General features: G+C 40.6%; 1 protein-coding gene across 1 annotated transcript in view; it reads right to left on the minus strand.

Moving 5' to 3' along the window:
- Positions 1-20494, minus strand: part of LOC118773455 (ankyrin repeat domain-containing protein 13C) — a 42039-nt gene that overhangs the window by 19793 nt on the left and 1752 nt on the right. Inside the window, exons 2-3 of the mRNA XM_036522391.1 lie at positions 18035-18076; positions 10431-10535 (exon numbers count right to left, since the gene is read on the minus strand). Of these exons, the coding sequence (XP_036378284.1) occupies positions 10431-10535; positions 18035-18076 (147 nt within the window). The remainder of the gene's footprint in view (positions 1-10430; positions 10536-18034; positions 18077-20494) is intronic.

Genomic DNA, 20494 nt, shown 5'->3' on the forward strand with positions numbered 1-20494 from the left:
CAATGCTTGTGTACATTTGTTACTCAAAGTAAAAAAACATTTACATTTATTTACTGTACATTTATTCATTTGAAAGACACTTTTATCCAAAGCAGCTTACAAGTGAGGCAGAGTATAACAAGCAAAAAGCCATATTAAAAAACAAAATTAATTATGATTTAACTGAATTTGAACATTAGTTGTCCAAAACAGAGACTAGGGTACAAAGTTTTTATTGAAAACAAAGACCAGCTGTCCTGAGAAAAGTGTACCCTATGTGGTTGTTATGACTGTACACTTGACATGTTCAGTTTCCATTGTCTCATTCCAGCAAACACTCACAGCACTTAACACATAACAGGCCACTGGTGTTTCCACTGTGGTTACAGTCTCCTCTTTTATACTTTCAGCACCAGCATTAATCTCACCACACAGCTACTCAATGCCAATGGTTTCACCATAAAGCAAGAGGCAAGGATTATACAGACTGCGAGAACTGGTAACTGTTGAGGGAATATGTCACCTTCCCAGAATAAAACAAAAGGATCTACATGTACTGGTCACTCCATTTCAAACTATAACTGTGATTAATAAGCATCTTCAGAAGTTAAAAAGCTGTTACAAGATGAACTAAGTCAGATCCAAGGTAATAAAACAGCCTCAAAGGAGATAAGGCTGCAAGCAAGTGAACAACCTTGTCTATAAACGTCTTAACAACCGGCTGTTAAAGACATTTTTGACTTGTTGGTGGCTAACTTCCTTGTTTTTACAACTAGAAGCAAAGATCACGGATGTAAAAATAGACGTGCTATTTTATTTCACACACATATATAACCAACAGCAACGCACTTTACAGAGCGTTTTTACAAAGAGGCACTTCACATTAAACTGGAAGGTTTGGGGGAAAACTAGGGAACTTACATACCTTAGGCAATTCTTTATTTAGGCCTAAGGGTCATCTGATTTCCCCTAACAACCAAATAGACTGAAAACAGAACAGCAGCACTCAGAATGATATAATGTCCTGCATTATATTATACTTTCATGTGAAACTGTCACATAGTCACTTACTAACAGTGTCCTAGAGAATACCCAATGAGTTGGTATCATATAAAGAGAGTTTTCTATTAAAATTACATATTAAACCCAAAGATGACAGTCAAAGTTAAAATATACTCATCAGCTGATCAGTTATCACTACATCAGACTACATTTAATGAAAACAAAGGTAAACTACTGACAGTTATTTATTATTATTTTTTTTAGAACTGCCTTTAAAGTTAGGTGTGCGCAATGCATGTAGTCACACATGCACATGGATCTGCTTTTTCAGCACTGAACTCTTGCTGCCATCCTCCCACCTAATAATGCAAAATGATCTCATACCGCTATCTCCATCCCCTAGCAACAAGAGCTGCCCCCCTCTCAAAACGCTTCCCTTGGAAGTGCCAGAGAGAAGGGAACACTATTTCAAAACTGCTGTTGCAAACAAAGTGCTAACTCCAGAGGGAGGGGCCTGGCATAGGTGACACCCTGTTAGCTGGCAGATTATGCAACAAATACCAGCGGCATTCTTTAAACCACTGCCTAATTAATTAATTATTCCAAGGACATTTGCTTTCAGAAAGAACAACTAAAATGCAAACCCAGTGTAAAACTCATCAGCACAAAAGTTTTATACATCTTGACGTGTAATTGCTAGGCCTACGTGACTGTGATGCAAACGACACTGAAATACCACAAAACAATAATGACAATCCACATCTTTTGTTTTTTTTTTTTTTCCCTAAAATGTCATATTATTCCAAGCAAGAAAACACACTGCTTGTTAAATATCTTTGATCAAAAAAAAAAAATCTGTCATTAGGACAGACAAGAAAAATGAGTATTATTCTGCGCGATCTTACTGGGAACCACACTGATAAGAAAGAACAGGCTTCTCGTTAAGACTTGAAACAAATCCGAATTGTCTGTGTGTGCACATACTCACACTCCTCCCCACTTCTCCCTGTACACTGCCTAGCCTAATTCCACCACTGCTGCTTCACCGTCAACCTGCTTCTGGCTGCGTGGTCGTGTGACACTGTGTGTGATACCGATTATTATCCTGAAGTACCAAAGGAAAAAAAAAAAAGATCATGCCCTGCCAAGCACACTTACTTTCTAAGGAATGTAATCAGTTCTCCATTATCATAAGCAAACCTTTTCTGTTGAACATTTGTTTTTGCTGCCTCATTCGACCAGCACTGAAAATAACTGGCTGACAGTGTGACGGGAAACATGGTGGAGGTTAGGGATGGTCTTGCCTCTCTTAAGCGCATATTTATTGTTATCGTAATATGAAATTACGCATGGATTCATTTACATCACACCTGCTAAAAGAAGAGTGAACTACATACAAGTGAATTCTGGCTTACTCTGTGGCCAGACAAAAGCATGTGATGTTCTTTCCTTGTTTCAGATGAACAATAAAGGAGCATTTAATACACACCCAATGCTCTTAAGTATGTGACTGCACCTCAGATAGCGAGCTAGCATACTGGCAGTGATCTTGTGCCAGGATCATTCTGACAAACACAGCATCTAGGGGACTTTGATAGTTATTTCTGAGTTTGTTTACCATCTGCTGCTTTCAATTTCTTAAGACTGTTTGAAGAGATAACAGACCAAATGTTTTCATCAAAACGCTAGAATTGTCAGCATGAACCCTACAACCAATCTTCTCAAGCTCTCGTCCCAAGAGTCCTGTCATTGAGACCCTCGAAACTGAAGTCCTTGTAGCTGTAAACATACATGAAAGACGACGGACTTGCAGAGTGTGGGAAACGGGCCACAGTGGCAGGTCACAGAAGTGACACAAAGCGGATCCGCCCCATCCCCCCCCCCCCCCCCCCCCCCCAAGAGGGACTCCTCAGTGCAGCTCTGTTTGGGGTGGGCTTAATGTGATGAGACGCATTCTGTTGCCGGCTACTCCTGATCTTCCTCTCTGCTCCACGGGGGGCAACAAATCACCATCTGCCAATGGGGCACCAAGCAAACTAGACCAATCACATTCCAGGACTGTTCAATCTTGCCTAAAAAGACCTCATAGGCCAAGGCTCTTCCAAACCCAAGCAACCGGGGCAGGGGAAATTGTTTCTTTACCCAAGCACCCCTCTGCAAAATTTTGGTTGGCATATTTTGGACAAGCAGTGTCAAAGCTCCATGTTAAAATAACACTATTACGCTAACAATCATATTACTGGCTTACTCCTCTCAGAGCTACTATCAGACAGTGAACATCAACAGCTATCAGGAGTCAACACTCTAGTGCGATCTTCTTGTAAAACCCGCACTATAACACAGCAATGAACAAGGCAACATTAAGGACTGGTGTAGACATCAGCAACGTTCTCGTAATCATGCATTATTCCAGTAACAATAGCACAGCTTGTCCTTTTCTCGCTTAAGTAAACACCAATGCCTCTTGCGCTGACAAGGATGACAGACAGCCTAAACCTAAAAAGGGCATTACAGAAACACACAAGATGTTATATCATGGCAGCTCATAATATCTGTGGGCTCCTTAATTAAAACTACACCTGACAATGTTAGCCAAGACATTTGGCAAACCAAATCCTTTTATTTTTGAGCTGATTGTTTATATTCACATAGATAGATGGAGAGGGCCTATTTCCTATTTCTGTCAGGCATTGTAATTACTCATTCGCGCATGAACATTACTTTCAATGAGACGGAATAACTTCCTTTGTTTAAGTTCAGTGGTGAAACCACGCAGTCAGAGCAGTGAATTTTTTTCTGAATTGCTAATAAACACAGAAATTGTCGCACTTTAATTCTATTTGCACCATTTCTATTATTGTGGTTCATCAGACATTTGTGTTTTAATAAGATGCTTGATTACTGTTATGAACCAAAGGCTCAGCCACCAGGCCCCCATCTCTTATCTACTGCTGTCAAGCATAAGAGTATTTATTACAAAGCTGGATATGTTACTTTCTCCTCTCCTAAAACAGTGATTTCACTGAATAGTATTCAGTAGTATACAGAAAGCTCAGAAGGCAGCATTTCCACTTGTAACACTTCATGGTCACTGCATATTTCCAATTGTGTTATTTCATATTTTTGATGTCTTTACAATTATTCTAAAATGTGGAAAATGGAAAAAAAAGAAAGAAAAATGCGTCCAAACTTTTGACTGGTGTTGTACCTTGACTGTTGTGAGAAATTACAGCAATAGTCGCCATCTCTGGGGCATCAGTACAACCCAGATAAATGTCAACACAGACAGACACCTCACTGTCCAGTTCATTAGCTGCAGCATTAATGTTTAACAGACGGCAGCTGAACTTCCTCTCCCACTGAGACAGCAGTCGGAGAGTGCACTCCAGTTCTGCTAGATCTGAAGCTCTCCGGCTAATCACGTCCATCAGATCTCAGCTTTGATTAAGAGTTTCCCCACCAGAAAACCCATCAAAGCCACAGCAGGCCGAGGCCGTCTGAGACGGATGGGCTGTACACCCAGGGATAGACGTTTCATTTTCACAAATTCTGCAGATAACAGATGCAAATGCACGCTGCGATGCAAACATGAATGTAAGGGCCAATACGAATTAATATACCACTGAAATGATAAAACTGTCGAACTGTTCAGCTTACATGAGGACAACGTTTTTTTCCCGCCTTCTCATCAAATCTGCAGCTTTGCTGTGCTCAGTGCGTGAGGAATAGCAGAGCTGATTTCCTGTGGGAACTGTATTGTACTGACGAAGATGTTGAGGGAGAAGGCTCACTCACCCTCAGCCATGCCCTCATCAGGCTGTGGCTCACAGCACTGGCAGCCATTCATTAGAGCTGCAGAGCGACATCAAACGACATGAAGCGCAGGAGGCAGTAAAAATAAATGCAGCAAATGATGTGCTTCCCTCGCCCCTTGTGTCTTCGCAAAGGGAAGCGGCATGGGCTATAACCACCAGCAATTAATTAGCTGACACTTACGAAAGCAGTCTGGAACCCAGACACTAAGCTGCTTTTTAACCGATGTAGTCATTAGCTCAATTGTATACTGTAGAGGCGCTGTTCAAATGGCTGACCTGTAACCTGCTGCCACTGGCCGAGACAGAAAATTTGCCTTCCGTCATATCGCGCAAGGACATTGAGATAAGGGATTCCACGCTTCGACAACCTCAACCTGACCTCAGCCAGAGGTACGGCTACTCCCACAAGACACACAGTACGACAATCTAGAGAGTCAAGCTGACAGTTCCACATACAAATGCTCTAGGTATGACAGGAAGCAGGGTAGCAAGCATTATTCAAGAATTATGATTATTTCTATTGTTGCTATTTTAGGAAAATACATGCAAAACGGAGACCTGCAGTACAACCAGTATTAATACTGTTAGGCCTACTTAAGTCCCAAATAGGCCCTGACCAATGTTAATATCAGGTATCCAGTGCTGTACAGGTCAGTGTAGAATGGAAAGCAACGGGACTGTTGATTTGGTAGCGGTGACGAACCTCCCGGTGCTGCCCATGCTGCGTTTTGCTGGGCAGAGGTCAGGCGAGAGTCCTCAGACTCCGCCCGCATGCTCTTTCGTGCCGGAGCTGCCCTGGCAGCGCGCCCAATCCAGGGCACTCTGAGAGTTTGGCTTGGCTTAATTCTGTGAAAAGCATAAAGTTGACATCGGCTGGCACCCCAGCGAGGCCTTGCCTCAGCGGCGGCAGAGAAACTGTAATCCGAAAATGGACTCGGACAAACGCAATATCTGAGATTAAGGGAAGCGCAAAAACAACTACAAAAGGAAAGAGAAAGACAAAGGAGCGTTTGAGGATGGATATTAGGAGCAGTGGGGCATGAGAAGACCGATTAAACGAGGGTGAAACGGGGGCCCAAGACGGCAGATTGAAAGGAGGAATTATGGGAACAGGAAATCAAAAGCCACTTTCAGAACATCCTGCTGATTTTGAGACAACCAGCACCCGGTATTTTCTATTACTCAACCACAGTGATGTCAGTCAGTTCAAGCGGGGGGGGGAGGGAAGCCGCTGCTCTTTGCCGGGATTTTTCCACCGCCACAGAGTGCGTGCATGCTCTGCAGAGTGGTGCGGAACCTGCTTATGTTTAGGAAACACTTTGGCACTTTGGCAGCTGCCCTTACAATATCCCACCATCCCGTCCTACCCAGCAACATGTTCATAAACATTCATTCATTCACATTTACTTTTAGGCATCAAGCAGAAGCTCATATGCAGAGTGACTTACAAAAGTGATGGTAAGACATGCTCCAGATCTGCAAACAACATTGATAGCATAGATGTAAACTTCAGACGTTTGTGTACAATGGCTACAATCTTGACAACTTTTAACTATAAGGATAAAATTGAACTATAAACTCGATCTCTACCTCTGACCCAGTGACCGTGGGTGACACAGTGCTGCGCCTGTTACCTCAAAACATAGTGACCTGAGAAACTTTTTGCACATGCTGCATGCATGTACATTCATAAGTGGTTTAGGAAATGGCTGTTGAAATCTGATGAAATGGTTTCGGTTTCTTTACGCTTAAAGGAAATCTTGACTTGCACTGCGATTCTAAGAATGCTTCCAAACCACCATGCAAAATGCTTCCACATTGTGATGCAAATGAACGTGCAGCTAGTGTCAAGTAAGTGCTAGGGCACACTGAATTTGTTAGGTCAGAATAAACAGAAAGGAGATGTACGAGCAGGATTCTGATAGGAGGGCTCACACCACACTTCAGCATACACTTTTATAAAGACGGGAACTTAACAGTTTTTCAGTTCAACTTCCCACATCATTAGAGTGTCACATTTAGCTACAATCAAATGGCATTAGGAGACTTGCATTTCTCATAAATTATATTCATACTTGTCATCACACATAAAGCAACCACTTTAACGGCTAAATAAAGTACAACACAATGCAAGACAACCATGTTATTATCACTTCTAATTGCACTGAACTGCATTTTAGTTATGCTGACATATTCCGTAAAAAGCAGCGTGACCTTGCAAAGACGGGTGCATCTTAATTGCAGTCAGTGATTTCTGAAACATCCAATTAGTTAAGTAATAAGACCTAAAACAACTGCTGTGCCCGAATAGAGGAGGTGCATGTCAGAATCAGAGGTAATACTAATGAGATAAAGAAGCAATGAGAAAAGTTGCAGACAGGTGAGCTAAGAACAAGACTAGAAATCAGCTCCATTGTTATGGGCTCTGCCAAGGCCTTACTGCATTACCTAACTTAATTGACATTTAACAGATGCTCTTATTCAGAGTGACTTACATGGGCTAAATGTTATTTTTACTTGTTATCCATTTATACAGCTGGATATTTACTGAGGAAATTATGGGTTAAGTACCTTCCCCAAGGGTACAACAGCAGTTTAATTCCAGCAGGGAACTGAACCGGAAACCTTTCGGTTACAAGTCCTGCTCCTTACCAATATGCTATGCTGCTGCCCTACATGCTAAATGCCTCTTTATCATTAGCAGCTCCTCAAAAGCTTGAAAATGTTTTAAATAGTATAAAACTATCAAAAAGTAAAAAGTATTCTAAAACAGTAATTATAGTAGTTATGAGATGCTACATGTTGTGTGCTGTTACCTATGGTTTTCCTGTCCTGACCTACTGAAGATGTGCCATTTTTGGAATTAAATTTGTAAAACTCTTTGGCAACCTGCGCTTCCGCTCTGCTGGTCTGGTGCAATGTATATTGGGCCAACAGACAAACATTGCCAGGAAAGATGCTGGACACAAACACAGACGTGCAATTAAAAAAGGCGTAATGATAAAAAATAAGGCTGATGATTCATCAAACGCACGTTCAGATCGAGTGTGTCCTCAATTGCCTTTAACTGTCAACTAATAAGGACAGGTCTGCTGTTGTCCACTCATATGCTATTTGGACTAGACTGTGCTAGAAGCCCATTTGCGCTGAAGGGGATTTCTCAGACTCATCTTCTACTAGCAAGATCGTACAACAGCCTCAAAAGCATCTCTGCACATTCAAATGGTCAAACCAATACCTTATTACCACTGCCATTAATGTCCATTCTCATCATGTTCATTACAAGGTCACAAGTCACTAGACTGTCCTTCTACCCAGCATGAGGCACACAAAGAGATGTCTCAAGTCCTCCGATATAAAACACCTTACACTATGAGGCAAAAAGACTGGAATTACTTTCAATGCACAGTGAAATTACCTAGAATTCCTTCTCTGACGCAACTTCAGACAACTTCAGTCATGCCATTTAGGGTTGGGTATAGTTTTGGGTTTTTTTCCCATACCGGTGCTTATGCGATACTTTCAAAACGGTACCGGTGCCTAAACATGCCTGAACCGATACTAACCGACACAAAACGACGGTTGACGACATTAAAGAATGGGGTTTTTTTTTATTGCTAAGGCAAATTTGAACTTGAAATTGAACAATATATTAACTGTTAACAGTTAAAGTATATTTAAATATATAAATATAAACAAATACAAAACACTTAAATGTACATAACAAATTCATATAATAAATAAAACCTAACTCCACTACAATGGTATCAATAATTGTCTCCCCGTCGTGAATAGATCCAGTCCATCACCCCCATTGCCAATAATAGCACTTACAGTTGACCGGGGCAGATCTAGCAGGGCAGATATTTCATGAACTGACTTGTGGCAAAGATGGCATCCTATGACAGTGCCACGTTTAAAGTCACTGAGCTCTCCACTAGGACCCATTCTACTTCCAAGGTTTGTCTATGGAGATTGCAAGGCTATGTGCTTGATTTTATGCACCTGTTAACAATCGGTGTGGCTGCAACACCTGAACTCAATAATTAGGAGGGGTGTCCACATACTTTTGGCCACATAGTATAGCTACTAGCTAACAGTAGGCTACCTGCTGCCATCAGAGCAAGTGTAATGTTAACTAGCGATCAAGTGCGGTGATGCTTCTGTTGCCTGTAAAGTCTGTTTCGGAGCACCAGAGGGCAAATATTTCAATCAACAGCTCAGGCATTTAAGTGGCACCGAAATGAGGGGCTGAAATCGCATTGCGATTCGGTCCGGTAGATACCGGTCGTATAGGAACTGGTGCCTAATGCCATTCAGCACTAAAAAGCAAGGAATATGCAGCCAGTGTAAACTCTGGTATCCCACACGGCACCCCAAGAGTTCTGTACGCAGTGGATGGAGTGGGCTGTCACACAGGTGGACTGGTCACATATCAGAAAGTGTGTGCAAACCCCGATGACTATTTTTTTGCAGTGGTCAGCTCCTATACTTTGCGTCGGTCTGTTTCTCTGCTTATATTGTGCTGAGAGACAGTGGAAGGCACGGCATGACCTGCATACTCCACTGTGCATCCCATAACCGCTTGCCTGTTTCCTTCTGATGTTTCAGAAATGATGTCAAGAATACGCAATGCACGAAAACATGGCTTCGCATACAGTCTGCAACATCAAAGGCAGAAGGATGCTAGTGTATTCTGGTGCTGTAAGATGATCGATTCAGAACAGGTACAGGTACGTCTCTGCGCTTGTTCCGTTCCCACTGTTACAGATTCTTAGGTGTGGAGCCAGGCAAAGGAGCCCGGAATAATGGTACCAAAAAAGTGGTGTGTCAGTGTTTTCACAGGCAAGTGCTGCTGCTTTTCTGGATGAGTGCATTGTTCTGTCACTTCCCATTGTGCCTCAACCTGCTGCATTATTCACTCTATTTAAGAGCTCAACCCCCCGAACCCCCCCCCCCCCCCGCAAATCTCCTCCTTTCTGGTGCGCAAAGGTCAGGGACGCAGGGACGAGGGGCTGTCTGCACACGGAGGGCAGACCACAGACAACGCTTTGTTTGTTCCGAGTAAAAGCACATCCAAAGCGACATTAAATTAAACCGAAGCACTTGTTTTCATGTTTTAGTATTCCCACGACTGATATTTTAAGAGCTTTAAAAAACGCTCCTGAAAATGGGAGTATTCACCGCCGCACACAAAGGCAGCTGTGTTTTGATTCACAATTTGGAGTGGGGTATTAACGTGAGCAACACTGGGGGTAGGGGAAAAAAGAGGGAGGAAATCAAACGATCAAAAATAATCACCTCCTGTGACATACTTGAGGACTCACTGAAACGCAGCCAGACTCTGTGTGTGTGTGTGTGTGTGTGTGTGTGTGTGTGTGTGTGTGTGCGTGTGTGTGTTTGTGAGAGAGAGAGATAAGAGAGAGAAGAGAGAGAGAAAGTGAGAGTGAGAGGGATGTTTCTGAATGAATTTCATTTCATTTCATTTCAACACAAAAGCCAGGAATGCCACTGCTTTAACAAACAAAGAAGCAGGCTGATCACACAGACAGAGGGGAGCAGAGAGCAGAGCAGCAGGCTGTTGCGTCTCCCAGCCCTCAGCCACGGCGCACGGCATCCTCTCCGTTTGCTTACTCATTTGTCGATCTCCATAGCTGATGGCTTCTGCGAGAGGACTCCATCCCTGAGCGTTTTTCACCTTGACAGGGGCATTGTGGGCCAGAAGCAAATGGGCGCACTCTGCAGAAAAGACAAAAGAAGCCACATAATAATTCACTTATGGCTTATTACAGACTTGAAGCTTCTTTGAAAGAATAGAGCTGTGGGTTAATTGACACTGATCTGATTATGTCCACACAGTAGGTCTACTGCAGAGGGGATGTGGTGCATGGGGGGGTACGGTACAGTGACAGTAACCTTACATTGCAGCGTGCAGATGGATGACTATGTCACTGAAACACAAAGGAAATGACACCAGTTTCAAGCAGACCAACATGTCTGCAAGGCAGCAGAGGTGTCACTTACGACCAAATGGTGGAAAAATGGTTCGTCAAAGTTTGGCTTAAACAGAACTTGATTGTGCTCTGATATCTTAAAACCGTAGTTCAATAGCTGGTCTTACACAGCTTACATAAAGAAATTTATTTACTACTGGAAGCCTAATTTTTGTGAAAATGATATTTGCAGCTGGTTTAACAACACCTTAAGGTCTAGCCTTAATGAATATTTTTTGATAAATAACCACATATAAGTAACAGCAGTGTTTTAAGAAACATTTTCCAGAGTGTGCCAGATCACTATGCTGCATTCTCACCGTAGTTTTAAAAGGCCTTCCATTTCCATGACAAAAGCATTTTGGTGAAAATGAATTCAAACTATCCTTAAATGCACATGGAGGCTCTGGGTGCTAATTTTAACATCCATCTGATACCACGACAATGTCAGAACAGACCGTCTTCTCTAGGGAAGGCGTTCATATCTGAAAGTGTGCTAATTGCCAACTTGCTCCAGAGGAAGACATTTTTTTATGACAGATATGTTTGACGATGCTGATTTAAGCCTATACTATACACACAGAGCACATTACACATGCCGCAAGTTTAAGAAACGAAGCACCAGCGTTGAAAATAATCATTCCAAATATAAATTAAATTAAATTAATTGTTGTCATTTTCTTAACCAGAGCAACTTACATAAGTTACAACTTCACATGCTACCCATTTATAAAGATGGATATTTACTAAGGCAAATTTGGGTTAAGTGCTTTGCCCAATCGATCCTGGAACCTTTTGGTCACGAGCCTGCTCCTTACACTGCCTCCCCATTCCTCATTCCAAAGGCGAGAGACTGACATCTAGCTCTTGCTGACCTACAGTGTGACCTAGCACACAGCAATATAGCTCCTTTGATTAGCAGATGAGTCACGATTCTTATTTCCTGCATGTTTGACCGATTACATTTCTACTGCACTTTTCATCATATCAAAACGCTTTACAGAGAGAGGGCAGCTAACATCAAGGACAAGCAATGCCAACCTGGGAGATGCCTGGCAACTGCTATTCAACCAAACATTCAGCAGGCAGAAGCCGAGGTGGAGAAACACTTACATCTAAATAAGGGGATTTGATTAGGTTATATTACGTTACATTACATGCATTCAGCAGACAATCTTATCCACAATTTCGTTGTACCCCCACCGTGCAATGACAATAAAGTCTATTCTGATTCTGATTCAGTGACTTCCAACACAACACAGCATAAGTGTATCCATTCAAGTTGAATGAGCAACAGTGTCATACCAGGCTAACAACACTTGCAGACCGGAGAGTGTGAGCATAATACCATACATGACCAGATTGTGAAGTAGGTTTGGCTTTTGGCCAGGACCCTGCTCTCGCCACCCCTAATTTTTGCACAGACCAGCAAGGGATCCTTAATGACCATGGGAATCAGGACCTTGATTTAATCTCTCATCTAAAAGATGATTTACTACCGGCCTAGATCTGAAATCATTTTCTGAGTACAGCTTTTCCAACATTTCTGCCATTTAAATGAACATTCATCCCAATACTCCACAAAAGAGAGAGGGAGAACTGTATAACTCCAGACTCCACTTCACATCACAATGGTCAGGTGTCACTTGACATGAAGGTGCAGGTTGAAAACTCTCCAGTACCCTAAGCTCAATATTAAGTTAAACGAGAGTACTGGGGCAACCATGAACCAAAAACTGAACTAAAGAACAGGAAACTGAACTGAAACAAAACTGAACATAGCCCTTATGAGTTTACTGTATAGCATCAAGTCTGAAAATTCTCTTGATCTGGGTCAGTACCTCTGTACTGCTCTATAAAACTGTAGCCCAGAAAATGTTGCTCTAACATAGCTTGTTCAACAGTAATACACTCCTACTACTTGCTCCTCCCTGGACCACCATGCTTCGAGTTCAGTAACACAAAATGTGATTGTTCTTTGAACTCTGACTTGACCATAACATACACACCCCACTGGACTATGAGAACAGACCCCGCTTTGTCTGGTAATTGGGAGAAATTCTGAAATGAATTGTATTCCACAGAAGAAAAAAAAAGGCAATGTCCTGTCTTGAGCAAGGCAAGTGATGAGTGAAATGAAGAGCTTTCTAATTTACTGGGCATCATGTCAACAGCAGCAAAGAGCCAAGATGGAGCCCTCTCTTTTGGCTTCGTATGATGTGAAGAATTAGAGTCCAAGTACAGTTGCCATTGTTACCAACGGAACCATAGCACTGAGTGAAAAACAAGGAAACCAAGCAAGAGCTTCCCCAGTTATGTGTCACAGAGAAGGGGCATAGATGGCCAGGAAATATACTTATGACAAAAGCTACTTAAACCATACGGTAACAAATAAGGTTCGTTTCTTACGAAAACAACCCTATTGACTCAACTTGAAAAAATGCAAATACCACTGTGCTATATATCTCAATTCTGTTTCTGTAAAAAAGGTTAAAATAGTAACACCCCTAGGATATAATCTGTAATGGGTTTAACTCTGGTGAAAGTGAGAGCTGTTCCCGCATAATTAGTAGACTGGATCTTTTAATCCGGTAGATTAACCAACTGAAGCTTTCATCGTTGATGAATATTTTTGACACCGTAACAAGTATTAGAAACAATTTATTTTACATCATAATATGTTAATTGAAAAAGCACATGGAGGGCATGTAATTAAGTAAAAAAACTGCCCATTGTTTCTGCAGATTTCAACATACTGTAGCAGAATATACAGGGATATAATCAAATGTACTGTTGCAGCATCATCCAATGTTGTAACCTTACCATATCTAGCTCTTATGAATTTGGAAATGGATATGTCAAAAATAAACAAATAACAGTCAATCAGATGTGGGGAAAAATGGCCCTGATGTCACATCATGGGCACCTTGTTTGAGTCACACACAGGGCTTTCCTTGACCTACTTCTGTGAATATCTATAAGAGAATGTTTCTGACCTGAACTTTTCATTGTTACTAATGTACTGGCTCAGTGCTCATACACATCATTGCACTATAAAGCACAAAATAGCCAGATCAAACAGAAAAAATAAAAACAAGACCTACAATAATATAGATAGGTGGCATATTGATTATGACAAGTGTATGGCAACCACTCAAATGTGTGCTACGAAGTCTGTAACTAGAATCTGTATACATCTGAATAAATTATTACTTGATATCAGATGAATAAAAGATTAAACACTTTTCCAAATAAGATGGCAGGGTTCTGCACAATCAGACAACAGCCAATTCAGCCAACAGATCACTATTTCTCTCCATAATTTCAAAACTGCTGGACTGACATGTATACAGAGTCTGATATTAGAATAGAAACTACATTGGAGTTACAGGAATTTCACCCACACATGGATGGTTACTTATTATAAGGGAGCCAGGTGGTCAGGGTGAGAGTGCATGACAACTTTCACTTAATTCATAAAAGGCAGCCAGGATTAGGTAAGCAGACAGATGCTGCATACTGCAAACACCAAAATATTAAGATGAAACCTAAAATCCATACCGCCCATCTATACTGTTAATAAAGCCTCAGACCATGACACTCACAAATAGAGCTGAAGACATTACGGTTCAATTAAAGACTACCCTTAAAGGATTCCGAGACTGCATGATGGGCTGCACGGACCTCTGGCATTACTCTGTTACATAAGCCCTCATCCCTCTGGCCCATATTCCATGCCATCATTGTGTAATAAATGTCTCTATCAGAAAGGCTTCAAATGCATGAATGTTCAGTTCATCTCTGGCTCAATTCCAGCCATGGGCTTTCTGTTACTGCTAAGAAGAGGAGCACTGGGCACTACTGCTTTAACTTCACCTAAGCACTGTGTGTGCAGGACACATGGAGAGCTCACTGAGTAATCCACATTCTGCAAATCAAATATCCTTACGCTGTGTGCGTTGGCTGCAGATGGTGCCCTTGCCAAGTGGTTGCGAACAGTCTGTGCTTTTAAAAGTAAAAAAAAAAAAAACACAACCATTTTCAGGCTGTGGTAGTGCGTGAATAGTGTTATGCTCTCGCTCTCTGGTCTTGGAGTATTGTTTGCCTGGTCTGACACAGTTGTTCATTTAACTTGAATGGATACACTCCTGTTCTCTTGCACTGGGAGTCACTCTGGATAAGTATATCGGCTAAATGAATGTAATGCATTAATAACATTAGGCCAACGTTCAGTCCTTCCACACCCCCCATCTTCAGGTCATATCTCTATACTCCCATGGTCTGTTGGAGGCACTCTGCAACAGTGGGCAAGATCCAGTACTGATCTATTGCTGGTTATCACATGTTTTTGCATACCATTTGATCACCTGGAAATCTAAGACAGACATCCAGAAAAATAAATTTGGATGGTAATGGAATTTTTGTTTAAACCATACACATGGTACAAACCTGAATTTTAAGTTAAGAACTGGATCTTAAGCAGACAAAGAATGTGGGTCTCATCACCCATCTAACACTTTACTTGAAAAATATATATTACACATAAGACACTAATGACGATCAGCAGAGACACAGAGTGCGGGAAATTTTTGAACTTGGAGAGTAAAATCAGTGAGTGTTACTGCATGTTATAAACACACAGTAAATAAGCAAGCAGGGTCGTACTGTTTAGATCAATGACATTCTGAAAAATAAGACTGATGTATTAAGGCCTGCATTATTTCCCTCTGTATAAAGTGCGACCCTTTTTGATCTTGTTCAGCCAAAGTGATGAACTCCTGCAGATTCTGTCAAAGTTCACCTTCACTGATATGGTGACACATTACATATGTGATACCACAGTTCTTTTGCTGAAAGCCACATAGAACAAATACTGTCATTAATTTCATGTTAAACAGAGGAAAGAGAGGTTCGTGCACAAATTTTCATAAGAGCATTATTCTCACAAATTTCAAACACATTAGAATGGTACTTAGTAGTTTATAAAGCCTAAAAGGACAGCAAAGAGAAACTGTTGGATTTACAGGTGGGGTTTCCTGCTTACTTACTTGGAAGGACACACCCATAACATGACTTCACCAACCTGGCTTGCACATCTACTTCAAAGACTCTTAGGGGTGGTACAGATCATTAAATCCATTAAATTCATTAAAACCACAGAAAAGCATCACCTGATAAATTTAAGGTACTCTTATTACTGTAACCCTTGGAGTAGTGTCTGCTGTTTCACAGTTTTCTTTATGCAGTCATTATATTTTAACCTCACAAACAAGACAAAAATATATTTATGCCTATTTGGATATGCATAATATTGAGACTGTCAAATGTACTGTAAGAGCCACGATATATGGAGGGCTGTAGTCTTTTCAATTCAAAACCCCTCACAAAAATAATAATTTACTGCAATTTTGTTTTAATCATAATGTAGTCCTACATTTATTAATACAGGGGCAGCACATAAATATGTAATGAAATATTGTCCCTAGTCTACCGAATACATAATAAGTGGCTTAGACAGACAAACAGGATAGCCTCACCATTTGTAGGGCGATACATTCTATCTCACAAATGGATAATTCCAAGAATGTGATAAATGCATAAAAGGCAATCTGCTCCCTTTACAAAGAAAAAATAATAAAGCAATAAACAATATTTTCATGTTAATTAATTAATAATGAATATGTACATTAATGTAAAAGTGAGCCAGGAGTGACATGTGTAGGCTGGTGCGAATACCTGAAACCACTAACTGCAAATCTGTGAATTGTGAGGGTTTCCTGTAGTCGCATAATTTTAAATGCCCGCAGTGCACTATACAAGGAACCATCAAAGTTTCAGTCTGTCAAGCCTTTATCTATATGTATTCATTACTTTTAACTGATTTCTCACCTTCCACTACCTAATTTCAAAGCCCTGTGTCTTGTTCTTCATACTCTTGTTTTTCCAGCTTTGTGTGATCAGTCTCTCCTATTTTAGTATATTAAGACAAATGTATGCTAATAGCCTTCGGAATTTAGGGAGATAGCATAAATCAAAAGGGCTATGCATTTGCATTAAGGGGGGAGTGCAACACTAACAGCAGCTGCTGTGTTATAGCCAAACTGTCACACACACTATGAGCTTAATCTAACAGAGGCTGTAAGAGGCAGTGGCACACCTGCCATGATGCCTGCTCTTTGGAGTTGGTAAAATATTCAAATTGCACTGGAATTATGGGGAAAAAAAAGTATAGGGAGGAAGGTGGATCTGGAGGAATCAATTATTCAAGAAGGCAAATTAAATGGTGTATCTTGCTCAGAAACAAAACAAACCCATGTAAGTGTGTGAGTACAAACTGCCACCAGAACTCTCTGGGTTATCCAGCTTAGAATCAGTTGACTAATAATAAACAGACTTGGGTTGCTATACTTTGCCAACAAAATGTATTGTTTCCTTGATTAGTTGATATCATTGAGAGGATAAAAGCAACAATATTTAATTGTCTTTTCTGGTCTCTTTCACAGAATTGATGATGACATAAGTGACAGTCCAGTCTGTCACCACACTCACTAAGCTACTCCACTGCAGAAATACCACAGACATAAAGCTTCTAATTTTTCACCGTTTTCTAATTTTCAACGGTATGTTCCAGGTTCACATCTTCAGTTTGGGAAGTTCCTGACAAGTATACAAGCAAGTACTACCTCACATAAATATGACTTTCTTATGTAGGGAAGTCAAATAGACAAATGCAAATGGAATTGGCAGGTTATTTAAATATAACATAACGGTAATTCTGAAACTGAATGAACATCTGGGTACGATGACAAACAAAAACTCACACTATTAACTTCTATTCATGGAAATATAGATTATGTCTTCAACTTACACCCTTATAGTGACCTATTATGAAGCAACAGACTGAAGTCAAATCTATGGAAACCTATGGTTGGAGACAGATAAACTTAACTCAAACCCCACAAGCACAGATCAAATCAATAGTGAGTAAAAGACCATTAATCCTAGTTCTGTTGAAGGCACACTGACGTATAAGAGTTTTATCATGGTCACAGCAATGAGCAAGTCACGTGGGAGTTTTGATTAACAAATGAACATCTTATGCCTAGATTTCCAGGGATAAGTGAGTTTCTGAAAGTGTGAGTCCTGTCCTCTACATGCATGTATCCATGCACACACACACACACACACACACACACACACACACACACACACACACACAAAATGGTCATCAAGCCTTTTACTCACCTTTATGGCCCATCATTACTGCAAGGTGTAGAGGTGTATTTCCTGAGGCAGATGGAGAGAGGGACAGACATGTGAAGTAAACCAAGAAAACACGTATTAATGGCATGAAGGATTTCCCTGACAACTACTCTTTGAGCAAAAAATATATAGACTCTCTAGTGCTTGGGTTATCCCTATCATCTCATGAGAGGCACAAAAAAACTGCAATGCCAGTGTTTGTCTGGGAGAGAGCAACGACATCACCTCTGCCCCCAATGTTAACTCTGAAATAAAACAGACTTCACTTACACATTAATAAAAACATCTGACGGTTCTCAGTATAATCAACCAATCAGAAATTATTTCTTATTACATTCTTACAGCGGCCCTTTGACAATAACTCTCATGACTTCTGGCTCTACCTCTGGGTCAGGTTGGACTCAACTGCACCACATAATACATTTAACCAATAGCTGATAAATGTGTTTTCTAAAACCCATAATATGCTAATTCTACCCATGTCATTTTTTGCAGTGTAAAACTGTCCTTACTTGTCATTTCCACTTGCCCCTGTTTTGATACAGCATGTTGTTCAATACAGATCTACAACCTGTATAACACATGTATCCTCTATCACCAAGAAATATTTAGAACAAAAAATAATAAACAAGGAATTCTTACAGTACGGCACATAGAGGTCCTTTATAGTTATTTTCAGATCCTTCTCAGCCTCAGAAACAGATTCAAGCACATTTAGTGCTGCAACTTCAAAATGTTGCAAATTCCATCCTCCCTATCCTATTCAATTGAGAAGTGAACCAGGAGTCTGAACTAACACAGAGTATAATGTGGGAGATCCCGCACTGAAGTGTGCATGTTCCAGTACCTTCAATGATGCCAGATCTTCTCAAGGGAACTGCAGCTGCACTTGAAACATTTTTGAGACTGAGTGATAACACAATTACCCATTCACCAGCATCAGTGAGCAAGCTTTTCTGAGTATAATTCACTAAAATGCTTTGCACCATCTCTTTAAATGCATATTTCTGCTGTTTTTGAGGTGTTTCTTTTCACAACTACTATATCAGAGGACATTTCTGCACTTATGAAACTTCTTAATGGAAATCTTTCCAAACAACAATGTTGACACATGCATTCTGTGCTTCTATGGTAGAGAAGAGAGGCAACCAATGAGGTTAAATATGGATTCGGCTGCTGATGTACATCCTCCTGAAGGACTGAGAGAAACCTGTCATATCAGAGTTGACAGCTGTAACTTATCTGGCATACTCACCTTGCAATATTGGTAAATTTCTTCAATGACACGCTAATGTATTGTTTTACTTAAGTACCTTTCATGTGTTTATATTTTATTTTAATTTTCTGATCAGCTCTGCAGTTTTTGAAGCACTGACTACCTGAGGTAACAGCTGTCTAGTTGGTATCTTGATTTATACAGGACTTCTATTAATGGATAATAAAATAACAAGAACATTATGATTGGGCAGTTTATAGGAATAAGGAATAATCTGCCACATAACTAGCGACTATCATATGGGATGGTGAAGTGGTGCACAAGATATCTGCAAATTTTAAGTTTAATTCAACTACAGAGTAACTGAAAGTTTGCTTAATTTATCATAGCAGGTATTGCACTTTACAGTATGAATGGCCATTTCTCATGATTACAGAAAATGTTACACTGGGTAGTGATTCAGGTGCACTTTTCACTCTGAAAACTGATAAACAACTAAGGGCCAAATTTTAAAGCACACACTAATCAGCATCAACTCAATATATGACAAGTGGCATATATGTCAAGATGCTATATATACTAAACTAAAACTTTTTTGCAATGAAGCCTGGCTTAAAGAGACCTCCTTGTCTTTACTACAAGCCATCTATTATATAATGACAGCTCACTGACTTCAATTATTAACAAAATCTGTGTAAATTTATATTGATTTACTGAAAGACTACAAATTATGGGAACATTTCAATACTTACACTGCAACACTGATTTTTTTGCACCTACTTCCTCCAAACCTGACTGCAGGTAAAGGAGCACACAATGTAAGGGCTCACTTGTTTACACTGTGCTTGTTCACTTGGACTGAATGCAGCCATGCTGCTAGTCCTGCACACTATGCGTTTATATTTTACCCTATGTGTTTGAATGGTTATCATCCTGTCACTCACACATGCATCTGGACAAAGGCAAGGAAGGGTAGAAAATGCCAAAATTTAGCCTCTGTAATTGGACTGTGGCTGAGAGAGGTGTTCTGTAAAGGATAAGCAACACCTTGGGGTTGAACCCGTAAATATTTAGTTTACAATGTAGTAGGCCAAACTGAAATAGGAAAATATCTTTTCCAGGCACAGAAGCAAGCATCCTATACTAAACACCTATCTTATGGGGCCACTAGATCAGACGATCACCATACACAGATGTGAGGGTAGTAGACGAGTCAACAACTTGGT

The sequence above is a fragment of the Megalops cyprinoides genome, chromosome 2, assembly GCF_013368585.1.
Source record: "Megalops cyprinoides isolate fMegCyp1 chromosome 2, fMegCyp1.pri, whole genome shotgun sequence".
Lineage (NCBI taxonomy): Eukaryota > Metazoa > Chordata > Actinopteri > Elopiformes > Megalopidae > Megalops > Megalops cyprinoides.